General features: G+C 41.9%; 1 protein-coding gene across 1 annotated transcript in view; it reads right to left on the bottom strand.

Annotated features, from left to right (window-relative positions):
• Aebp2 (AE binding protein 2) overlaps positions 1-25,056 on the bottom strand; it is a 68,691-nt gene extending 43,635 nt beyond the window's left edge. Inside the window, exons 1-2 of the mRNA XM_005008408.4 lie at positions 24,258-25,056; positions 2,419-2,626 (exon numbers count right to left, since the gene is read on the bottom strand). Of these exons, the coding sequence (XP_005008465.2) occupies positions 2,419-2,626; positions 24,258-24,916 (867 nt within the window). The 5' untranslated portion in view covers positions 24,917-25,056. The remainder of the gene's footprint in view (positions 1-2,418; positions 2,627-24,257) is intronic.
• Positions 25,057-26,246: the final 1,190 nt, after the last annotated feature.

Genomic DNA, 26,246 nt, shown 5'->3' with positions numbered 1-26,246 from the left:
CTAGGTGAGTTCAAAGCCAGACTCGACTACATAAGTAAGACCCATCTCAAAAAAACAAGAACAAAGAATTAATATAGTTAATCTACCAGTGACTGGTACAAAGAAAAATGTTGGTGTATATTTTCTACATTTCTTTGGAGTCATTATATTAATATAGTAGTTTAGCAATTACTACCCTTTAAAGATCAGGACTCTGACCAAAAACAATTACTCTTTAAAATTTGAGGCAAGGTCTCGCTACACAGTCCAAGCTGGTCTTAAACTCACTATATAGCCTAGAACAGCCTCAAACTCATGGTAAACCTCCTGCCTCAGTTTCCCAGAGTGCTGGAATTACAAGCATGTGCTGCCACACCCATCCAGCTAGAGATTATCATTTGTAATAAGGTAATACTTTTTAATGAGGTCTCAAAAAAAGTGACAATGGATTCTCATTTTAACAAAATCATGCTTATGAGCCATGCATAATGACCCGGCCCCTGTCTGTAATCACAGCTACTCTACAGGATGAGGCAAGAGGACTCCAAGTTCAAGAGCAGACTGGATAACTTAGTAGGACCTAAACTCAAGATAAAACAATGAAGGGTATATCTCACCATTCCCTGGATTCAGTCCCTAGTTCATAATTGTGCACATGTGTGTGCACATGCATGCCATGCATGTGAGCACGCGCGCGCATGTGCACACACACAGAGAGACACACACACACTCACTCTCTCTCTCTCTCTCTCTCTCAACTTAAAACAAAAACACCAGTATTTCATGACTGGCCTATATCACTGAGGTCCATGTAACTGCAGTAATTACATGGCAAGTTATCCAAGAAAACTCAGTCTGTAACTATTTTTCCTACAAATCTGCAAACAGTAAAAACACTTTCCTAAGGCTCTGTGCCAACTCAATCTGTAAGAGCCAAGACTTAAAAATGTGAAATTCTCCCACACCTAGTAAGAGACACACAGTGATCTTTCTACATACTCATGATCCTATAGTTTGTAATTAAGCCAAGTGGCAAGAAAATTGCTAAGTCAAGTGAAAAAAAAGCATATGTCATGACTCAGAAGTGGTATATACTAAGCAATATCAAGCACTAGCTCACAAAAGCCAGATCTGCACCAGCCAGAAAATCAACTTGGTAAGATGGTTCATATGAAGTAGCTTGGGGCGAGGCCAGGGTTTATGGTGGAAAATGAACTAAAATGAGCACAGTTCATTAACCCACCATGTGTAAGGACAACATCTGACCATTTGGCCAGGCGTAGTGGTACATGCCTGTCATCCCAGGGCTCAGGAGGGTGAGGCAGGAAGATCACTGAGAATCTGAAGCAAAACTGGGCTACAACAGTACATTCAAGGCCAGCCTGACCTCGTCTCAAAAAAAAAAAAAAAAAAAAAAAAAGACTGGTTATTCAGACATGCTGAATTCATTAAGAACACAAACGTTTACTTCTCAAATTTGAGTAAGCAAGACAGACAGGGATGAGTATTGCCTAACAGAAATTTAAAGCTGACACTACCGATTAAAACGTTCAAGATGTTTTACTTACATATTTGTGTGCTTTTGCTTTATTTTGCAGTACTAGGGCTCAGGCCCAGAGCCTCATATATGCTATATCCTCAGCCCCAGATGCTCATTTTAAAAAAGATTAATACTATAATCTAAAATACCAATACACTTTTGGAAACAGTTCAGTTACCCACTCAGTTAACTGTGATTTTAACCATTTTAGCATCAGTGTACCTGAGGGATGGCTGGCTGATGATGCACAGCCTAATAAATTATCTGTACATACAGTAACAATGTCTTGAAAAGTATGGTAACTATTTAAGACAAACTTACACAAAGCTGAAAGTGATTATAAATTAATATCTTGGTCCATTACACTAATTTGCTGAGCTCTTTATTCACTACCCATTACATGAAATTACATGAACTAACAAAATTAAAGGGTATATAGTTCAATAGTGACTAGTCAGAACTTTTTATCTAAATGAACTCCGACAAAACTGGGGAAAGATGATCAATTCTTTCTCACAAATAGTGAATTCAGACTGTCACTTAATAGTACTATATTCACTAAACCGTGATAAGGTACAACCAGAACAAGCCTAAAGGCTAGAGTTTTCAATTCAAAACATTACAACCTTGGAATATACTATATATTTACGCATATTTTAAAAAATCTAGTATCTTCAAAATAACATATCTAAAAGCAAACAAAAAAATCCAATATAACATATCCTATTTTTACTTAATTCTATCAAATAGGTACAGAATAAATTAAAAGGAAAAAAAGTATCTGAAAAACCCATGTAAAAATAACTCCAAATTACATTCAGAGGAGGAAAAAGCCTAGCTAGCAGTTATAAATTAATGAAAACAGGGAATGAAAAAAAAAAAGAAATGACAAAACCAACCCCTCCTCGCTGACCATCTACATGTATGGAACGGATGTGATCTGCCAGATCTGGGCTAGAGTTGAAGCAAGCCTGGCACTGGTCCCAACAACAATTATAGGCAATATTTTTGCTTGAAGAAGTAGTGCTTCCTTGTCCATTCATCATGGCTGGAGTTGAACGCCCACTGGAAATTGTGCTGTCTACATCCATTATAGTACTGCTTATGCTACAAAAGAAGAAAAAAGGCTGTGTTATTCCTACAAATTCACTAACATGAATATGATCTAAGAAATACTTAGTTAAGATTTACCATGACATCCTACACTACACAAATAAAGCATACCAACCACATACTCTATTAGAAAACAGCAATACTGAGAAACTTGTCATTATTTACTTGGTAATGAAGTGCAAACCAAGGCAGAAACACCATAGTACCTGGAAACCAGATATGGGATTATTTAAGCAATTTCCTGGCAGATGAGAACTGCCCACCACCCAATAGTATGACCTACAGAAAACAAACCCCCAAGCCATCTCCCCACAGTTTATCACATCCAATCTCATAGTTCTAAGAAGCCCAAGAAAGTAACACCTTCCAGTCATAAATAATTCAGAATCAAAGCATGATCTTAACAGTTCTGGAAATCACTTGTTGACCTCAAATCTTTTCTTCTATTAATCTGAGGACAGAACTGCTATGCTGTCCTATTTCTTTCCAGCTCATGAAAAATCAAAAACTTTTGTACTGTTTTCCACTCTAAACAAAAGGCTAGGGACTGAGAGTGCAGCTTAGCACTAAAGTGTTTACCTCCTATGTGTGCAAGGCCCCAATACAGTAAGTCTTTAACTTTACCAAAATCCAAGTATTTTCTGGTCTTCACTGTTTTCCCACTGACTGGGACTAAAACCCAGAGTGCTATACACATCCACAGCTTTTTTTTTTTTTTTTTTTTTTTTGGGGGGGGGGGCCATGTTGCTAAGTTGCCCAGGCTGATATTGAGCATAAGATCCTGTCTCAGCCAGTCAAGTAGTTGGAATGACAGGCATGCATCATTATATCCAAGGTTTTTGTTTTTTGATTTTTTTGGTGCGGAGGTTACTTGGAATTGGACTCAAAGGTGTTTAGCCACTGAGCTATTTGCCCTGCTCTTTCTTATAATTATTTTGAGATGGTCTCACTAAATTGTCCAGTGGGACTTGAACTTAAAATCCACCTGCCTCAGCCTTTCTCAACGCCAAGAGTATAGATAGTATGTACCAGCAAATGCAGGGGGGGGGGGAGATATTATTAACTAATCCCTCCAACAAAAACATTGTTTAGTAAAAAGTTTTTTAAAGTAGCATTTTCTAAGTATTACATACCAGTAATTCTTTTACTTATTAAGAAATTACATACTAAGAATGACCAAAACACTCAAAATTTCACACCTTAGGTACTATACTTTTTTGTCTTTTTTTGTTTGTTTGTTTGTCTAACAGATAAACTATATAAAAGCAGTTCAATGACACAAGAGTCCAACAAAATGTCTTCAGACCAAGACCACTGAAGCTATTATGCATCTGCTTGCAACTAAAACATCAGTAATTAAGCCACACATAGTTGTACACAGCTGTAATCCTACCTGTTCCACAGGCTGAGGCACAAAACTAAGTCTGAGGCCAGTCTGGGTAACTTGTAACCTGTTTTACAATAAAAATAAAGAAGGGCTGATCTGGGTATGGTGACATTCAGGAGGCAGAGGCAGGAGGACTGCTGTGAGATCAAGATTAGCCTGGGCTACAAAGTGAACTCAAGGCCAGCTCTAACAGCATAGTGAGACCCTGTCTCAAAAATAAACATACTAAATATACTAAACATACTAAACATACTAAAAAAAAAAACAAACTAATCTGTTAATTAAAAATAGCTGGTATTTAGCTCAGTGGCATAAGCGCCTACCTGGCAAGCTCAAGGTACTGAGTTCAATTCCAGGTGCCAAAAACAACAAAAATTTAATTAGTTAGTTAAAAAAATAAAGAAGGTCTAAAGGGAAGAGAAAAACCAAAACCAGAAAGGTGGGGGAGGGGTCATTGGCTGTTTTGTTTTGTCACCCAGGCTGGCCTCAAGTGATCTATTCTCCCACCTCAGCCTCCAGTGCTGGGACTATAATACACGGTTTATGTTAACAAAATAAGGGACACACCCGCCCCAATTTTTTATTATAGAAAACTCCAAAGAGATAGCGTGTATTTAAATCTTAATGTTCTTGCCCTATTTGCTACATACAATCTGCTTTTCTGAAAATGGAAGTTGCAAGCATTGTAATACTTTGCCCACAATTATTTTCAGCACATGCTCTGTAGAAATAAAACATTCACCTATATACCAATGCAATTTTATTCATTCACACCTAAGAAAATAACATAAATTTTGATAGCTTATTAAGGTTTATGATGATTTGGATCTAATGCTGAATGGGCCTACTTTTTAAATTTAAAAAACTCTTTTAGTAGAATGTTTCAGATAAGAAAAAAGGCCTTGGGGCTGGGGATTTAGCTCAATGGCATAAGCACCTGCCTTGCAAGCAGACGGTCGTGAGTTCGATCCCCAGTACCGATTAAAAAAAAAAAGGCCTTAAGTGTCCACTGAAAAGACAGTCTAGTACAGTTTTTAAATTCAAATGGCTGGGGCTGGGGATTTAGCTCAGCGGCATAAGCACCTGCCTTGCAAGCAGGCGGTCGTGAGTTCGATCCTGGTACCGATAAAAATGAAAAAGACAAAAAAAATTTCAAATGGCTAACTAGTCAATATAGATTCTAAACTGAACTCCTTGACTTCAGTCTGAAACTGTGATCACTTGGGGTTGGGGGCTTAGCTCAAGGACATAAGCACCTGCCTTGAAAGCAGGCAGTCGTGTACTGATAAAAAGGAAAAAGACAAAAACAAACAAAAAAACAAAAAAACCAACTGTAATCACTACAAAAACCTCCAATGTGAATCTGCTCTGCAATATGTAATATTCATACACTGTTACTGCACAAATAAATTGTAAGTATGGTGATTTTTCTATAATGAAATACAAATTTTTATTTAATCTCTAGAAATCTCAAGTTTCAGGAGACCCTGAGCTCTGAAACTGCTGCCTCTTTCCCTTATCATCTGCTCTCTATATGTAAAACATTCAGCTCTAAAGCACATGCAACAGTTACATAAGCCACACTAATGTCACCCCAAAAGCAAATATTAATAGTTTCAAGTAAACAATCAATCATGCCCAAATTATAACCAACTTCAGGAAAAGTAGTAAACCTCACCCAAAGAACTGTTGTGGAACAATCTCCAAACTCCAAAGTGTAATTAGATTAACGCAGGCACACACAGAAGTGTGGGGTGGGAATGTTTCGATCTGCACACCCGAGAGGGATATTAGACACAAAGCTACCCTCCGAAGTCTCAGTGGACATCTGCCAGTTGGAAGGGAAGCCAAAAATAGGAAACATCTTTTACCATATCTACATTGTAACCACATATTCACATTACTTGAAAACAAAACCTAAGTTTTTTTAAATTGGACAAAGTAAAGTAAGATCAAGAGACTCACACACCGGAGACAGCCATCAATATCTACGTGGTATTTTAACATTCTTTTATTAACATGGAAGAAGGACTTCACAAAAACAACCCAAGTAATTGAGACTACTAAGCACGGTCTGACCAGTCCAAGTGCAGCATCTTCACTGGAAAGTGTACTCTCCAAGGGAGCATAACCTGACACACCAACTTTCTCTCACCCCGGAGGTTAAACTGCAGAGCTGGAGCAGGGGTAACCAGTGGTCCTGCACTGCAGAATACCCAAGACACCCCACACAATTGGGACCCCCTGACATCCTCCTCCAGCCTCCTAGGACTAACTGAAGTCCTGCTTCAGAGCCTCTTCAATCTTTACCAATATCCAATACTGAATGAACCTCCAGGGTCCCTTTGGACCACAGACCCTGATGCAATCACCATTTCTTCACTCCTCAGACTACCGAAGGCAACCATTCTGATGCAACCTCGGGGAACAGGAGACAAATCACAGGTAACTTCATTTAGTTTTTCTTCTCTTCTTTTCTGAGATAGGATACTGCTATGTAACCCAGTCCTTCCCTGAACTCTCCAGGTAGCCCACTCAGGCCTCACGCTTAGAATCCTATCCTACCTCAGCCTCCCAAGTGTGGGACTAGTCTTCTGCTACCACTCCTAGAACATTCCAGGTCATTTCTAATTCTAACAAGACCTTGAGTTAGACTCAGATTTCAAAAAAAAAATACTCTTGTTTAGACCAACTTGATGACCACCAAGACAATTCACCTGATGTTACAATACTTCTAGGACCAAATATTAAAATTTCTCACTTGGTTAATTCTTTTCAATGAACATGAAGCAGATTCCATGAAATGTGAACACCTAAGCAGCCTGGTATTGGAAGATATTCTATACTGGACAAAGCACTTAAAACACACAGAAAGGTTCAGTAATGAAAGGCAGTTTTTCTTTTTTTAAATATTTTAATGTGTGTACCTACCTGGGATCTTACTAACTGCAGACTCTGAATCAGCAGATTTGGATGAGCCCTGGGCCAGCACATTTTTAACAAGTACCCAGTTGCTAAGGACACTATGACATTTTGTGTAGCAATGATGGAAACAGCATGTCCAACTCATGGGCAGCTAGTGATACATACATAAACCACATAATTAGAAACTCTGAACATTACTCGCTGGTTTTCAGCCGCATTTTTCATGGCTCCACTGCACAGTGCTGAGGGTGTGTGGAGCTGGCAGACATCTGTGTGCTGGGGTGGAGAGGGACAGCACTGACTCTGCTGCCTGCCCTGCCCTACAGGCCAGGCATGGTGACACTGCCCACACTGGAGGCCAAGGCGGAGGGACAGAGAACTTAGGGCAGGCTTGGACAGCACAAGACCCTGCCTGGGGCAAGGGGCCTGTTTCATCAGTTTTGTAGCTTGACAAGTAAAACCCAGTGAGTACCAATTATAATCTTCAACCTGCCTACACCTGCATGTGCCTGTGGAAACAGGACTTTATTAAGCTACAACTCCTGTTCACTCAGTGCAGCCAAGCAAGCCAAAAGGCTGGACACCCATGACTTAAAATCTCTTTCCTTAGAATTATCAGCAAACAGAAACTGATCACACTAAGCAACTGCCCTAGCAGAACAGTAAAATAAAATACACCCACACATATACAAAGGTGCCTGCACAGACACCCACAGACAAAATCCATAACTGTAAATCTCTTAAAAGAGTTAAAAAAAAAACAGAACAACTAAAAAACAGCCACAGGGTGTGGTGGAGCACGCCTGTAATTCCAGCACTTGGGAGGAAGTAGGAAGTAGGACCACTGCAAATTTAAAGCCAACAAACATACTGAGACCCTCACTCAAAATGCCTTTCTCCCTTCAAAACATACCATTTAGCTTTCAATGCAGTATTTAGGGAGAGATGCCAGATAATTTTCAACTTATTCCCCTTTCCCCTGGCTCTTGAAAGGAGGCTACCCGATACACGAGATACTACTCAAACTACATGATTTCATAAACATGGATTTTTGGAGAGTCATGAGCCAATTCCTGATATCCAAGAACAGTAGCATCTCTGATGACCCAAATTCCTTCCAGACGAACACCTCCTTGGTGGCCATCCCCATGTGATTAGAGTTGCCAGCACTGAGAAAACACACATCAGCTCCCAAATGACACAGGGCCAGCACACAAGTACTGGGGGATGCTGCTGAAGGCTACAATTACGTGACTGTAGCTAGGTTGGGAAAGATCACTGACTGATTTTAGACCTCCAGTAGCAATCTTTAAGAAACTACTTGGAGGTGGGGGGACTATGCATGAAGCTGTAAACTAGCCTGAAAAACCCTAGATTTAACACTCGACAGCACCCCACACACACACCAAAGTAATGAGCTGGGTGTGATGGTACATAGAGTGCTATAATCTCAGCACTCTTTAAAAAAAACCAAAATCCTACCACACTGGGAGACTGAAGCAGGAGAATGACCACAATGTGAGCCCAGTCTGGACATTTTAACAGCAAGATCCTATCTCCAAAAGGGGGCAGGAATGTTGCGTTGGCATGTGGTACATGCCTGTAATACTAACAGTTGGGAGACTGAGGCAAAGGATGCCACTAGTTTGAGGCCTTCCTGAGATACGTAGTGAGTTCAAGGCCAGTGGGAACTACATAGTGAGTCCCTGTCTCAAAAACCCAAAGGGTGGAAGGGGAGGACTGCAGATATGCTCATCGTGAAGGCCCTGGGTTCAATCCCTAGAACCAAAAGGGAAGGGGAGCACGTTATTAAAATTCTTCTGAGGCAGGTGAAACTCAGGCAAGAAGACTGAGGGTTCAAGGCCCCATTGGGACTAAATAGCAAGTCTGTAGAGTAAGACCCTGCCTCAACCAATAAAAAAACCCCTTAGAGGCTGGGCATGGTGGCACTTGCCTATAATTCCAATGATCCTAGCACTCTAGTGGCTGAGGCGGGAAGATAACCGAGGATTCAAGGCCAGCCTAAGCTACCATGAGTGTAAAGCCAGCGACCCTGTCTCAAAAATAAATACATAAATAAATAAAACCTCCAACTTGAGGCTGGCCTGGTGGCATGTCCCTTTGTTTCAAAATGCAAAAACAAAAGCAAAAATTCCAAAAATAATCTCAGGCCTGCTTAGATTTAAGGGGTGGTAGGTAGACACCATTTATTGAAGCAACATTCATTGTAAAAAGAGGAGCCAGATGGGATAAGTTGGTATGAGAATCTCTGGAAAATACAGTGTGACACAAACACTTAAAACAACGCAGGAAACACAGTAAATAGTGGCCGTACAATGAGTATATGCAGAGCACTTCATAAGTGTTAGTAATTAGGAAAAGTAGAAAATCAGATTTACAGTGGCTTTCTGTAATACACAATTTTCTATAATACAAATTACAATACGTTACAGTAGCCTTTTTTATTAAGAGAAATTTGTAATGTGAGGAGGAGTACACAGACTTTGCTTTCTTATATCAATTTCTTTTTCAACTCTTCAGGTTTATCTCTTAATCTGTTAGTTAAGCCTCCATTAAGTAGCAGCAGGTCACATAATTACAGTCTGTTCTAACAAACAAATGAGGAATGGGGCAGATAATTCAAGTAGAGTTTTCACCTAAAATTGTGTAATCAGCTAAACAACTTCCCTTACACCGAGGTACAAGTGACTCTGAAGTGCTTTGAACTCATCTGAATTTTTAATTTTAAATATGGGAGAAGTGTGAGATAATATTTTAGTAATGTGTGGTAGTTTTATTATAGGTGAGTGGAACATCACCAGTGGCCAAATAATAATTTACCTTGTTAGGGCTGGGGATTTAGCTCAGCGGCATAAGCACCTGCCTTGCAAGCAAGCAGTCGTGAGTTCAATCCCCAGTACCGATAAAAATGAAAAAGACAAAAAAAAAAAAAATTTGCCTTGTTACGTTAGGAACCCTATATATAGTTCTGATGTTGTTTATCTATAATTTTAACAGATACACTTTGAAAAATTACATATATGCTTTTGTGTGTGTGTTACTAGGGATTAAACCCAGGGCCTTTGAACCAAACTGTATCTCCAGCCCATTTTTTTAGTCTGTGTGTTGCTAACTTGAGTAACCCTGTCTACCTTTTTGTTTCCAAGTGCTGAGGCGGTGTCTCTAAATTGCACAGACTGAGCTTGAATTTGCATCTTTTTGCCTCAGCCTCCCAGAATGCTGGGATTACAGATGTGTACCACCATGCCTGGCTCATAGTATGTTTTTAGTGAAAAATACCTTCCAATTTAAAAAAAATCAAAGGGGGCCTGGGATTTAGCTTGGCGGTATAAGCACCTGCCTGGTAAGCACAGGGTCATGAGTTTGATCCCTAGTACCAAAAAAAATAAAATAAAATAAAAAAAAATCAAAGAGGGCATTGCCTTGCATTTGATGTGTTTAATATCTAGGCTAATAGAAGACAGATTCTCCTATCTTCTGTGTTCAGTCTGCTGCAAAGTGTTTGTAACTGAACTATACATATAAGCTGCCAGCCACATGGGAGGCTGAGGCAGGAAGACTGCAAGTTGGAAGCTAGCCTACGCAATTTTTCCTGTTCCTATCTTAGAATTAAAAAACAAACAAATAAATAAAATTAAAAAGGTCTAGAATGTAGTTGAAGTTGAGACCCTGGGTTTAATCCTCAATACTACAGAATTAAAAAAGAAAAATATTTGGCTTCACAAATAGTGGGAGGGCTGACTTTGAACTCACTCTGACCCCCAGACTGGCCTTAAACTCATGGTGATCCTCCTGCCTCAGCCTTAAGTGCTGGGGCTACAGGTGTAGGCCATCATGCCCAGGTTAGCCCTGAGATTACTGCAGAAGAGACAATACCAGGCCAGAAGCAGTGATGCTATTCCGTAATCCCAGCACTGAGGAAGCTGAGGCAGGAAGACCACCAGGAGCTTGAGGCCAGCCTGAGATGCATAGCATGTTTAAGGCCAAACATGCACTCAACAGAGTGAGATCTTATCTTAAACAAGTGATAATGCCAGACTTTCAAGGTCTTTAAAGGCAACACAGTTTTTTAACTCGGCTCTCTCCTAAGCTATCAAGTAAATAACACAGTTTCCCTAACACTGCCACACAGAAGAGATCCTGTGAAGACCAAAGGGCCAGTCAGGTGCCAGAGACACCCACTGCCTCCGTCCACAGCCTCCTGAGTCTCCCTAGCCTGGGCACCAGACAGCATGCCAGTGCACTTTCTGACAACCCCAGTGCCCAGCCTTTTACCACTCCACAAGCTGATGCTGTGCACAGCAGAAATAAACTAATCCTGCTGAACCCTGTCCAGAGTATGGGCACAAAACAAGGGAATGGCTGCTCTAAGTGGCTCTACACTACTCAACTTTAGGGTCGGAATGCAGCTCTGACAGTGTGACAATGCTGTGCACATTAGTTCCCTTCACGTTTATAGTTACCATCTTATTGTGTGCTGTTAGTATCCAGATAAAGGTGAATCAAGCAAGTGCAAAGTAATAATACCAAAAACTTAACTACTACACATATTCAAAAGAAAAACCTAACTTTACTGACTTAAGAAATGATTTGAAATAAATACAACCTATAAAATATATCAAAATAACTGATGGTCTGTTTCAACCAGCGTCACAACAAAAACAAAAGTCTCTTTGGGACCAAGTATAATGGAGTCTGCCTGCAATTCCAGCACTGTAGAGACTAAGGCAGGAGGATCACCACTGAGTTCAAGGCCATCCTGAAATATACAAATTGAGATCTTGTCTCAAAAAAAAAAAAAAATCCTTTGGTTTTGTGCATCCTTCTCCAAAGCACACACATGCACACAAGTACATACTTAACTCAAGAGACTTTTACTAATACAATAATCATTAGATTTAGTTCCCACAAGTTAATTATGTTCATAAAAAGTTCAAAGTAACTCAGAGAACACTGTCCTCTGGTAGATTTTGTCCCAAATTTAGAAATTATGCCACTGAAACAACTATGAGCCTCACAATATAAACATAAATTCCAGTTTGTATCAGGCATGGTGGTGTAGCCATGCAATAATCCCAGCACTCAGGAGGCTGAGGTAGAAAGAACACCACAAATTCCACACCAGCCAGGACTACAGAAGCAGTCAGTCTAAGGTCAGCCTGAACTACACAGCAAAACCCTGTGTCCGAAAAAAACCAAAACAAAACAAAACAACACCCTCCAACTCCAGCCAGGCCTGGTGGCACACCCCTATAATCTCAGCTTCTTGGGAGGCTGAGGTGGGAGGATCACAAATCCAGGACTAGCCTACGCAACACAGTAATACTGTCTCACTGACTGTTTAGGACTATGTGCCATAGCTCAGTGTGAGATGGACGGGGTGGGAAGCAAGAAAGAACCAATCCTAATATTCATTCCAAGCACTGAAGTGTAAGCACTTTTTTTTTAAAATCAAAAACAAACAGGAACTGATCTTGAACAGGATTTAAGACATGTAGACCGCACTGGATTTTTGTAAAGCCAGCTGGACTTGCTTTCCAAACTGCTGTGGTGCGGTAAGCTTTCAGGTCCCTAAAGTGAAGGCAGAAGGAAAGCACAGAGAAGTGCCTATGTTACTGTATGTGTTATAAGTGTCAGATTTCCCAAAGGTCTTCCTGCTCACCTAAAGTGGAAGGAATTCTGCTCTTTTATGATTCAATTAATCTGTACTGTGAATCAAATACAAAACTCTCATTTAGAGCAAATGCTAGAAAACCAAGTTAATGCCCTGCACAATGAACAGTCCTCTCCTGTTTTATTTGGTGCAGCACCAGAGATGGAACCCAGATTAGACTCAAACTTGCAGCCCTACTTACTGCCTCAGCCTCCCAAAGTGCTGGGATAACAGGCATGTGCCATCAGGCCCTGGGTGCTCGCAGTTTTTAGTGAAGAATTTAAGTAGGATTGTTAAGGTAAGTGAAATACATGGCTCTGTCACACTGAGATAATAATAAAAAATTAGAAACACACTAGAAATTATTAGCCAAAAACAAGGTATTATTACTATTATTACTGTAATTATAAGCTATCATCATTGTAATTTAAAAGCTAAAACAGATTTTTCTAATCAAGAAAAAGACTACTGTATATCTCCATAATTATGCTCTAGATAAAGATGAAATCTTTCTCTCCCCAAAACCAAGCATCACTCACTAAATTAGCCAAAAGGGACTTTCTGCAATAATGATGAAACCCAGGCTGTGGGAAGCACGCAGCTGCCCGCCTGCCTGTCTGCCCCACCACTGTGCCCCGAACATGTTATTTACAGTTGCTCCTCATCTAGGTTTTATCATTCTTTTTAAGATTACTCCACCTACATTTTTCATATAGTTTAAGAGACCAGCAATTATTCAAAAAAACTGTAATAGTAGAAATAACCTACTTCAATTAATGTGATCTTTCACTTTCTTTAAAAAGATCTCAAGAAAAAAATGCATATACCAAGGGGGCATTATTTTTACAAATCTGCTATAAAGCCAGACATAGTGGCACACACCTATAACCCCAGCCTAAAAGAAAGAAAACCGTCCAGTACCACCAAAAAAAAACAAACCTCATTATGAAAGACAATACTCATTTTATAAGGAAGCAATTACATTTACTTGAAAGTTTTGGGGGGGTTTGTTTTGTTTTGTTTCGTGGTGAGACAAGGTCCCATTGCTATTTTTGAACTCACTATGTAGCCTAGGCTGGCCTTTAACAAGCAGTGATCCTCCTGCCTCAACCTCCTGAGTGCTGGGATTACAGGTGTTTGTCACCACACCAGACTACTACAAAGTTTTTAAAAGGTCCGTATTAAATTTTAAAAATGGTTTTCTTTAGCCAGGCAGTGTGGTACATGCCTGTAATTCCAGCTATCTCAGAAGCTGAAGTAGGAGGATAGCTAATTTTTTTTTTTTAATTTTTTTGGTCTTTTTCATTTTTATCGGTACCGGGGATCGAGCTCACGAATGCCTGCTTGCAAGGCAAGGTGCTTATGCCACTGAGCTAAATCCCCAGTCCGAGGATAGCTAATTTTAACGCCAGTCTGAGAATTTTAATCACTTTCCAGTCCAATTATTTAAATACAGAATGACCAAAACCTGTTATTTTTTCCCACTGGTTTTTATAAAATAATACAACAGAAAATACAAAAAAAGCAACTTTATCAAATTTATTCAATACAGGAATTAACAAGCTGAAATGACACCTGCCCAAGCAACAATCAGGATAGTCGATGTAAAGAAATGCCCTACCCTTTAGGATAAACTGCTGAGTAGATAGTAAGATTTTGTTTCAAAACAAAATTTAGAAGTGGATGAGGGGGGAAACTCGGCAATAAAGCTCTTGCCAGGTATGTGCAAGGCCCTGGATTTGAACCCCAGAAACACAAGAAAAATTTTATTGGATGTATCAGAATGTATGTTTCTGACAAGAACAAAGCCAGCAGTGCTTAGTGCTTCAAAAGCCATCTACAAACTGGGGATTGTAGTATTCACCTATAAGGAAAGCACTCAGGAGGCTACGGCAGGAGGATAACCACAAGTTCAAGGGCAGCCTGGGCTGTGTAGTGAGTTCAAGCACTGAACTATATAGGGAGACCCTGTCTCAAAAAACAAACAGAGGGGAGGGCTGGGGATTTAGCTCAGCACCACAAGTGCCTGTCTCCAAGTGCATGCGAGGTCATGAGTTTAATTGCTGGTACAAAAACAAAAACAAACAAACTAAAGGCAGGGGAGACATCTTTAAGTGACTGATTTCCAAGACAAATCTGGAAGATTAAATACTTCATAAAAAGCAATAAAAACTTTATGAATTGCAAATGAACTACTGAATATTTTTGCTGAAAACTACCAAGATGCTTCTGAACAGTTCGGCATTTTCTTGAACTGATAACACTTTTTTTTAGGAAAATAAAAATAAAAACCAAGAACTTTAAAAAGTACTGAAATTAAAGACACAAATGGCAATAAAAAAGACTTCTCTGTCTGCCTGGTACAGGAGGACACACTCATAATCAAGCTAACTTGGCAGGCCTGATTAACCTAGTAGTAACTTAGCAAAACCCTGAACTCAACACAAAAATAAACACAGTCCAGCACAGTAGCACATCCCTGTAATCTCAGCACTCTGGCATCCCAGAGCAGGAGGATCTCTGAATGTCCAGGGCCAGCCTGAACTCTTTCCAAAAACAACAACAACAAAAGATAAAAGAAAAAGACAGGACATGACAGGACAGGACAGGGAACGTAGCTCAATGTGAAGGCCTTAGAGTCAATCTCAGGTCAATCTGCAGAGAAAAAAAAAAGAGCAACCCAAGTGCCCAGTAAAGGATGAATGGAGAAACAAAATATGCCACATACAGCAAAGTGCTACCCAGCATTAACAAAGAAATTCTGTATATGTCTATAATCTTAGAACTTTGGGAGGCTGACACAAACAGGTCGCTGTGAGTTTGAGGCCAGCCTGGGCTACACATACCTGAGTTCAAGTCCAGCCTGCATTATATAGCAATACCCTATTTCCAAAAAACCAAAGGGAAATTAAGAAAGAGAGAGGAGAGGAGAGGAGAGGAGAGAAGAGGAGAGGAGAGGAGAGGACAAGGCAAGAAATTAATTTTTACATATACTGCAACACAATGAAGGCAGTACACTAAATGAAAATCAGCCAGGCTCAAAAACACACTTCACAGTTCAACTTCCAGGAGGCACTTAATACTAACTACAGTTCTGTTTTTGCTTCATGTGACTATGCTAGTAACAGTGATAAAAGAAATATAAACAGGTCCTTTCACATCCAATTCACTTCAACCAATCACTGAGTTACTAAACAAACAGCTTGTTCAGTAACAGGTTAAATTCTAGATATATGGAGAGAAGACCTGGACAGGTGATGTGACACACACCAAGTTCTTTGGAAAATGGTGGGAGGTGGATTGAGCCGGCCTGAACAACATAGCAAAAAATGCAACACCTCTAAAACATAAAAGCTAAGTGTGAGGGGCTGGGGACTTAGCACAGAGGCATAAGCGCCCGCCTTGCAAGCTGACAGCCGTGAGTTCGATCCCTGGTACTAATAAAAAGGAAAAAGAAAAAAAAAAATGAAAAGCTAGGTGTGGTGGCACACACCAATAATCCTAGCTCAGGTTGAGGCAGGAGAATCTCAAAATTCTAGGCCAGCTTAGACAACAGAAATAAGTAAAAAGAGCTAGACATGTACTTTAATGCTTCCTGGACTCAAATGTCCAGTACTGCATGCATATGGATATATATGCCACCAGACGTGGTGGCACATGCCTATAATTCCAGCTCTCAGGGAGCTGACGCAGGAGGATCACCAGCAGTTCCAGGCCAGCTTGGGCTGCTCAGTGAATTCAAAGTCAGCCTGGACTACATAGTGAAAAGCCATCTTAAAAAAAAAATTATACCAAGTCAAGGAAATAGGTCAATAGTAAAGTGCTTGCCCCAAATGATGAGGTCCTAAATTCAAACATGGCATAATAATAATAATCCAAATAACAGCCTGGAGACAAGCACAAATGAATAATACAACACTATAAATATGAAATAGACATATGGTGACTTTTGAACCCAGAACCACCTCTCTAAAATAATCTTGAGATCCCATTATATAACTCAAATGTCTTATGTTCCAAACAGTTCTACTTTTAACTCTCTCCCAGTTCCCAAACTTTCCTACATATCGATTTTCCTGAAATACCTGGGAGCCACCACATCCAGCTGCAAAAGACGTCAAAGAGTGGAGATACATTTCAGAAGGGAGGTGCTTCCTATCTGTTTTTGGAAGGTGGGGTATAAGAGATTGAACCCAAGGTCTTCACACTGAGCTACATTCATTGTGTTTTTGTTTGTTTTTACTTTTAAGAAAGGGTTTCCTCAGCTGGGCTTGGTGGCTTATGCCTGTAATCCCAGCACTCCGGAGGCTGAGACAGAAGGATCCTTGAGAGTTGGGAGACCAGCCTGGGCTACAAAATGAGCTCAAGACCAGCCTGAACTGCATAGTGAGACCCTGTCTCAAAAAGACAAAAAAAAAAAAAAAAAGGTGGGGGGTTCCTGACAGGAGTGGCAGCGCACTCCTGTAATCCCGGCAGTTGGAAGGCTGAGGCAGGAGAATCCATACTGAGTTCAAGGCCACACTAGGCTACATAGTGAGTTAGAGTCCAGCCTCAACTATTTACTGAGATGATCTCAAAACAAAGTAAAAAGAAAAAGAGTCTCCCCGAGTCACTAACTTGCCCAGGGTGAGCTCAAACTTGAGATCTTCCTGCCTCAACCTTCCAGAGTACTGAAATTACAGCCAGGCACCAACCAACAGCTCCTTGACTAGCATTCTTGAGTTCAATTCTATTGCAAAAAAAAAAAAGGTATATTTTGTATGCACATGTATGTATGTGTGTGCATTCAAACACATATTACATATATATATATATATAATATGTATGTCTTCAGACACACTCATTTGCAGATACTTGCCATACATTTAACTTGGTAAAGTAACTTTTTGATCTGTTTTACAGTATATACAACTATAAACCCAGCACTCTGGGATGCTGGAACAACAGACCACAAATTCAAGCCCAGCCTGAGCAAATTAGCAATTTAGGACATCCTGTCTCAAAAGAAAGGCAAAGAAAGAAAAAAGAAAAAGCGGGGCATGCTACAGGTGTGTAATCTCAGTACTCAGGAGGCTTAGGCAAGATATTCACTGCAAGTTCTGGCCAGTTTGGGCTACACAGAGTTCAAGGCCCACCTAAACTGCCCAGTGAAATCCTATTTAAAAAAACACACCCCTTTCCCCCAAAAAAGAGGGCCAGTGATGTGGCTTAGACACGCAGCACCTGCCTGGCAAGCACAAGGTCCTGAGTTCAATTTCCAGGACTAAAAAGAAAGAAAAGAACAGAAAAGAGAAGAGGACTGGGTTAGGGATACAGCTCAGTGTGAAGGCCCTGGGTTCAATCCCTGTACTGGGAACACATTTGTACATGGCCTGTCATGTGACACACATCTATAACCCCAGCACCCAGAAAGTAAAGACAGGAGGATTGCAATTGTTTCTTAAATAATCTGCTTCATAACAATAATGGGCAATCAACAGTTTGTGCTACACTCAGAAGATCAGGGCCTTGTTTTACTCTGAGCTGTAACCCGAACAACTGGAGCAGTACCTGGCACACAACGAAGATACATCCTTTACATCTGGAGAAATGCCTGCCACATATGGAGTATACACTCGAGAACACACTTCACACGGAACCCAGAACCACCTTATGGGATAAGAATCATTACTGGCCCTCTATGGTAAACAAGAAACCTAAAGTAGTAAGACGTTGAATAAATCTTATTTTGGCACCTCAGTTCACTGCTAATTCATTATTGAGGTCTCATGATACCCATGTTGGGTGGTACTACAAAGATCTAAATAAGCAATATATATGACCTCAAAAATGCCATTCTACAATAGCAAAGACAAAAAATTCAAATAACATGGTTCTTCAAAACAGTTCACAGGATTTTTTAGCAGTAAATATTTCATTTGGACCCTCATGGTAACACCTAACCCTGTTTTGCAGCTAAGAAACTAAGGCTACAAGACATTACTCAGTATCACGACATACTACTGTCTGAATTATCCCTAGTTCCAGATTTTACCCTACAGTGGTCTATATCGCTTCACCTATGAAAGAGTCAAAAGGGAAATACACAAAATAGGAATTACAGGGACAAAACAAGCCAGGAGAGCATTCACTGTGGCATTGGGCAGAGTTACAAAAGTAACACAAATATGAAGCAACTGAAAGTATCAAAAACTGTAAAGAAAATCAAGAGTGTATAAAGGGGCTGGAGATTTAGCTCAGCGGCATAAGCACCTGCCTTGCAAGCAGGCAGTTGTGAGTTCGATCCCCGGTACCGATAAAAAGGAAAAAGACAAAAAAAAAAAAAAAAAAAAAAGAGTGTATAAAAGAAAATCAAAGTGGTAGCACGTGCCTGTAAAGCCAGCACTGCGGAGGTGCAAGTTTCAGGCCTGGGCTATGTAGCCTGGGCTACCCAATGAGCTCAAGGCCAGCCTAACTGCAGAGCAAGACCCTGCCCCAAAAAGACAGGGAAAAAAAAAAAAAAAAACAGGAAACACTTATCTGCTAACCAAAGTTATAAAGAAACATAAGTAGGTATAATCTGGGTCCTAAAAAAGCAGCGTGGCTTCCTCCTGCTGTCACCAGCAACAAGAAAGAGTAGCTGCACTATGGTGTGGACAACTAGCAGGAGCTGCTGAGGGAGCCTTGCAGATAGATGAGTGGCCCTGAAGGGCTCTTCTGCAGTGCCACCAACACCCTGGTGGCAACACCTCCCCAAACCCTGAGCCATTCATTTGCTAGATTATGGGGAAATCTGTTATCTAGCAATAAATAACCAATGTCATGGGCAAAAGTATGAAGACTGATATCGATTAGCTCTTTTCCCTAAATTTAATCAAAATCAAAGAGCAGCAAGAAAGGGTTCTTGGAGCCAGGCGTCGCGGCAAACTCCTACAATCCCAGCACTTGGGAGGCTGGGACAAGAGAATCGTTTGCAAATTTGAGACCAGCCTGGGCTACAAAGTGAGCCCAAGGCCAGCCTGAACTGCATGGTGACACCTTGTCTCAAAAGAAAAAAAAGAAAGAAAACGGTTCTGAATCTACTATAGGCAACTGCTTTAGAGAGCTGGAAGGCATCCCTGTAAGACACCTCTAGCTCAAAGCAGGAATATTATTGTGCGTAAAAACACTGCATTGCCTCCATCATATAATCCTTAGCAAATCTCACTGATAACCCCAACATATGTTGTGGTTGAAAAGTTTAGCCTCTGTACTGTACTAGAAAGATCTTCCTCATCACATTTCTGCCACAGTAAGCTATAAGCCACTTTCCCTAATGTTGAAGCAGATAAGCAACCGGGAGGCTCCCAGGACTTTGGAGGCTGAGGCAGGAGGCCCTGGGCTCGAGGCCAGCATGGGATACACAGTAAGTTCAAGGCCAGCTTGAACTGCGTAACAAGATCCTGGATCAAAAAACGCAAAAACAAAACCTAAGTTATACCTCAAAATCTGTGACACAGGGCTGGAATTTCAAACTCTGACCCACAAAATGGTAAGGGCCATGGCCTCTGCTGACCATTAACTCCCATACTCTCTGCTCTTGGAATCAACCCCAAAGTTCACGCAGGCACTTTTCACTTGACCACTGGGTACACCCAGAAGCGCTGGTAAAAGTGGTTAAAGGTGATCTTAGCTTTTTCAAAGTAAATCATACCTTATAATCTAGTTGGAGGGGAAAAAAACGACCTAATATAAAAATAAAGACAAAAAGAACAAAAAATAAGGGGGCTGGTGATTAGCTCAGAGGCATAAGCGCCTGCTTTGCAAGTGCATGGTCGTTGAGTTTGATCTCCCGTATCGATTTAAAAAAACAAAAAAACAAAAAATAAAGACAACCACAAAACACAGGCTATTGCCAATAAACTTAGTAAGTAGTTAAGGATAATATTTTACTCTGCAATCCAATTAATAGACTAATATTTTGTAAGCTAGAATAACTCATTTTGTGCATGTGTGTTGGGTTTTCAAGGCAGGGTCTCGCTATGCAGCTCAGGGTGGCTTCTAACTCATAGTGATCCTCCTGCCTCACGCTGCCAAACGCTGAGACTACAGGTGTGCACCACTACACCTGGCTACTGCTTGAAATTTTCCAGCATCAATAAATGTTCATTATAAGGGTGGCATTTAATTACTATTGGAACGACGTTTTTTCAAAAAATAGTTATTAAACTACTCTTTCTCACAGTTCTTTTATATTATTATATTAGAGGTGGCCAGGGACATAGCTCAGCAGCACAAGTGTCTGTCTGGCAAGTGTGAGGTCATTAGTTTGATCCCTAGTACCATACTCACACACACAAAAAAGACGAAATGATGTATAAAAAATAAATTTTTTTAAAAAGTTCAGCTAGTGGCTGGGGATTTAGCTCAGCGGCATAAGCGCCTGCCTTGCAAGTGTGCAATGTGAGTTCGATCCCCAGTACCGATTAAAAAAAAAAGTTCAGCTCAAGCACAAAAAAATTCACCTCAAATTAATGTAAGATGTTAATCCTATTAAAAGTACTTAGTTCAAAGTAAAAGACAAGCTAGTTTTTAGTGTTATTCTGTTTTAGCTGGTCATGGTGGCACAGGACTGTAATCACAGCACTCGGAATGCTGAGGCATGGGAATCACTACAGTACAAGATTAATGGATCCTTTCGCAATATAAAATAGCCCTAGGTTCCATGTAGGCCTATAAGCCAACATACAGTGCTTGGGAGATTGACACAATTGCAAATTGAAGGACAGCCTGGGCAACTTATTGAGACACTGCTTAAAATGAGGGGCTGAATGTGTAGATGCCAGTTCATAAAGCCCTAATATCGTAAAAATAAAACTCAGGCCAGCACTTGGCAGGCAGAGGCAGGAACAATGCTGCACGTTTGAGGCCAGCTAGGGATACAAAGTGAGTTCAAAGTCAGCCTGAACTGCATAACGAAATTATTTCAAAAAGACAAAAAAAAGGTAACTCTCAAAATAACACAACAAAAACTTCAGTGCCAACAAGGGAATATTTTAGATTATCAAAACAAACCAGTTCATTCACGTTTTCTTATACAAGTGACAACTTCAATATCCTGAAATGGAAAAAATACACTAGTCTCTAATGATCTAAGGGAAAAAAACCAAGTATACTCAGATATTAAGTGTAAGCCTTATGTGGACTTGTGACACCATCTCTTACTCCTTACTCTGAGGTATGTTACTGTTCAAATAATGTATGTCAAATGAAAACAAAAGCTCCACTTGCTGAAATATGACTTAATTGGTAATTTGTTGTCTCTGGAAGGAATGTAATGAACAGTTGTTAAACAATCCTTAACACATTCCACTTTTTTTTTTTTTTTTTTTTTTTTTTTTTGATATAGGATCTCACTATGCAGTTCAGACTGGCCTTAAACTTACTTTGTAACCCTGGCTGCTCTCAAACTCAAAACAATCTTCCTGCCTCAGCTTCCCGAGTGAAGGGATTACTGGCATGCACCACCACTTTGAGAAAGTGGAAATGCAGGAGTCAGAAGTCTTTACTCAGATTTAGCTCTACCATTTCCATGTCAAACTTAAAGAGTTTTGTTTTGTTTTTTTCTTTTTTACAGAACTGGGGACTGAACTCAAGTCCTCTCATGATATGAACAAGTTCCCACCACTCAGCTACATGCCCTTTTTTGAGAGAGAGAGAGAGAGAGAGAGAGAGAGAGAGAGAAATTGATTCCTAAATTGCCAGATTGGCCTCTAACTTTCATCCTCCTATCTCGGCCTCCTAAATAGCTGAGATTAGAGGTCTGCACCACTGCACCCAGCTCCACACTGTTCTGAATAAGCCTCTCAATTTGCTTCTCTATCTGCTAAATAAATGGAAGGCAAAAAAATACCTATCTTGAAGCCCAGCTTTGAGAACTGAGATGGAGACATTTGAACTGCGCAGTGCAGAGTGAGTGTGTATGACCACTAATTAAAGGAAAAACTGGTAGATGATTATGAACTAAAGTCAACTTTCAAATACAGCATCAATGTAGGATAGAGCAAAATGATACATACCACATGCGTCATTGTGCAGATCACACCAACTTTAAATTTTTGGAAAGATATTCTCCTACCCATGCCCACAGTTCAGCAACTGTTTTAATGTTTCAACAGTTTATTCTACACTCATTTAAGATACATTTTTGAGGGGTTTTTTTTGGTACCGGGGATTGTACTCATGACCTCGTGCTTGCCAGGCAAGCGCTTATGCCATTGAGCTAAATCCCTGGCCCCAAGATACATATTTTAACGAGGCGTAAAAGTGTCAAAGAAAATTGTTAGATTTTCAAATTAGACTTCTGTACTCCTTGTATCATTAACTGTAAAATGTTCGTTCATATCAGGTAACAATCAGAATTTCTAGAACTTTAGACCTTCTACATCAAATCAAAATTGAAATCAAAAGCTTAAAATCGAAATCACTGACTGTTGAAAATTCTAATGCTAATCAAATAATCGGATGGTCAAAGCTAATATACTTTAAAAATACGTATGACGTGATTCTAACCTAAAATCTACATTGAAAATCAACTACAGGGGCTGGGGATTTAGCTCAGCGGCATAAGAACCTGCCTTGCAAGCAGGCGGTCATGAGTTCGATCCCTGGTACCGATAAAAATGAAAAAGACAAAAAAAAAAAAAAAAAAGAAAATCAACTACAAATACGAAGTTTTCCAAAGAAAGCAAAAGTAACAATATTGAAAACTGAAATGTATCACAACGTTACAATTTCTTAAGTGTCCTGAAAAACACAGGGTGCAATTTTCTTCATTGTCCACTTTACTACAACAAGCTTTAGAAACACACTAATTCCTTCTGAGGCCTCCCAAGATAGATGACTTAAAAGCATTTTCAACTAAAACCATAACTCTCACGTTAAAACACAACTGTAATAGAAGACTTCATGCAATGTTTTAGCCTCAAGACTATTTTGTTAAAGGTTCCAAGTCTTTCGTTTTGCAGTTTTTTAAAAAACACCCATTCACTATTCTTTTCCACTGATTTTTTTATATTTTAAACTTTGCCCCAGATTTGATCACAAAAACAGTAAGAGATTAAAGATCACGATGAAGACCGCATCGCTGACTCTAAATAAGGGTTTTTAGAAAGCAAAGATAAAATATAACACAATAGTCATTTTTTTTCTAGGTCAAGGAAAGTGGTACAGTTTGGGGTCTCCTCCCCACACAAGGAAGTTGTGCTCAATCCGGGCGAGACCAGCCATATTGGAAACACTTGTCAATTATAGTTCTGACAAGTGTTCGCGAACACCCTCGGGAAAGCTAACCTTGTGCACCGAGGTGTACACCGAGGCCCTCTCCAGCTCCGCCAGGGGGTCGGGGCCTGCGTGGGGACTGTCCCCGAGCCCGAGCTGACCGCCCTCAGATCCGCGAGGAGTGCAGAGCCGCGGGGCAAGGAAAGGGGGCGGGGAAAGGAGAGTTGGGGGAGAGGGCTCGGAGTTGGAAGCCGCAATCCGCGGCGAAGGGCGCGGCAGCGGTCCAGGACCTCGGAGTTGAGCCTGGGGGAGGGGCCAGCATTTGGGGAGCTGAAGGGGGTCTCGCGGAGAGCTCCCCAGGAGGAGACACGGGAGAGATGCACGGCGGGGCACTGACTGACCTGTCCTCCGAGTCCATGCGGCTTAGGGGCTCCCCGTCCGACGACATCTCCAGGCTGCCGCGCCGGCCCCCGGAGGTCGCGCTGCTTCCGCCTCCCCCGGTCCCATAGCCCTCATCGCCGCCGCTGGAGACGACGCTACTGCTACTGCTGCCGCCGCCCTGGCCGCCCGGGCCGCCCCGCGGTCCCTTGGGCTCCTCCAGGCCCTCCTTGCCGTCCCCATCCCCGCTGCTGCTGCTGGCGGCGCCGGGGCTAAGCGAGCGCGTCTCGTCGCTGCTGCTCCCGCCGCTGCTGCCCACCAGGCTCTCGGCGCTGCTCTCTTCGCCCGCACCGCTGCTGCTGCTCTCGTCCTCCTCCTCCTCTTCCTCCTCCTCGTCATCCTCCTCATCGTCCTCGTCCTCCCCGGCCTGGCTGGCGCTCTCGGGGCTCGGCTCCGACATCGTCTCCGCCTCGCCGCCCCCCGCGCCACCGCCGCCGCCCCCGCCGTTCAGGAGCAGCGCCGCCACCGTCGCGGCCTCCGCCTCCTCTTCCTCCTCCTCCTCGTCCTCCTCCTCGGGGGGCTCAGGCCGGCCCCGCGCCGCCGGGCCCGGGCTGCCGGGGGGCAGAGGGCTCAGGCGGGAGAGCTCCTCCAGGTCGGCCATGTCGGTGATAGCGGCGGCCATGGCGGCGCCTGCTCCTCCTCCTGCTCCCCACCGCCGCCTCCCTCCCTCGACTTGGACTCCCTCGCCCCCTCCCAAACGCCCCAAACTCGGCCGCCGCCGCAAAGCAGGAGGGGGGCCCGCGGGCTGCGTCAGCCTGCACACGCGCTACGGAGCCCGCGCGGGGACAGGCGGCCGCGGCGCGCACTCCGGAGAGGGCTGCGCGCCTGCGCAGCGGCGCGAGGCGGTGCCTCCCCCTCCCGAGGCGGGCCCCGGGCCCCGCCCCGCAGCGAGCTTGGAGTTTCCTGGGGGCTTCCCACGCCTTCGCCTTTGCAGCGGCCGCCCAACTACCGAGAGCCGCCCGCACAGTGAAGTCAGCATCCGTCCCAGGATGTCTGGGGAGTGTCCCCGGGTGCAGGCGCTGAGCCAGAAAGAGGGCAAGTTCTTAGCCTCGTGAGACTTTAGTCCACGAGGCACAGGGTGAAGACTTGAAAAATGAAAAGCCAGATGGGGTGGTGCGTACCTGTGACCCCAGCACTCTGGCAGGACCATTGCAAGGTGGAGCCCTGCCTGGAGAATTTAAGACTTAGGAAGACCCTGTCAGTACATAAGTAAGTAAAAATCTTAATACGAGGTGGGACGGTAACTCCATGTGAAGACACTGGGTTCAGTCATTCCCTATTGCCAAAAATAAGTAAATGACCAAAAATAAATAAATGCAAAGTATCAAATCCCACAGGTTTTTATCTATCTGGTTTTTTTGTATCGCGAGGGAGGTGAGATTACAGACTGTCAGCAAACATCTCTTTAGTTCAAGTCTGAAAACTTTTTAGTTCTTGAGTGCCATAAAAATTCTGTAAGGCTGTGTATGTACACCCTTATAGAGTTTAAAGTTACATCTGCGTTTTTCTAGCTTGTCATACATAATTTATCGGTTGCATTTCTCTACGGGTAGCCAACAGAGTTTAAATGCTATAGGAATTAACCAGGGACTGTGGCACAGGCCTGTAAGGCCAGAACTAGGGATGCTGAGACAGTGACACCCTAACCTTAACCCAGCAATAGCTATGATGGGGGTGAGACAGGGTCTCACTTTGTAATTTAGGCTGGCCTCAAACTCACCAAGATCCTCCTGCCTCAGCTTCCTGAGTGCTGGGATTACAGACCTGTGCCACCATACCTAGCTTTCCACTTCTTCATACTTGGATAATTTCCACTTTTTCTTTAATGTTTTTGAAACTTACAGTTGGAATATAAATTTACATTTTATCTCTCTTACAGAATTTTATCCTAATAATTCATTTTATACTTCAACTTTTCTTTTGATCATTGTTACTCACTTCTCTGTAATAAA

Source organism: Cavia porcellus, unplaced genomic scaffold (assembly GCF_034190915.1).
Source record: "Cavia porcellus strain 051 isolate PalLab524CR breed Dunkin Hartley unplaced genomic scaffold, mCavPor4.1 scaffold_27, whole genome shotgun sequence".
Lineage (NCBI taxonomy): Eukaryota > Metazoa > Chordata > Mammalia > Rodentia > Caviidae > Cavia > Cavia porcellus.
Note: the sequence above shows the minus strand (reverse complement) of the source record. Positions and strands in the feature narration are given on the sequence as shown.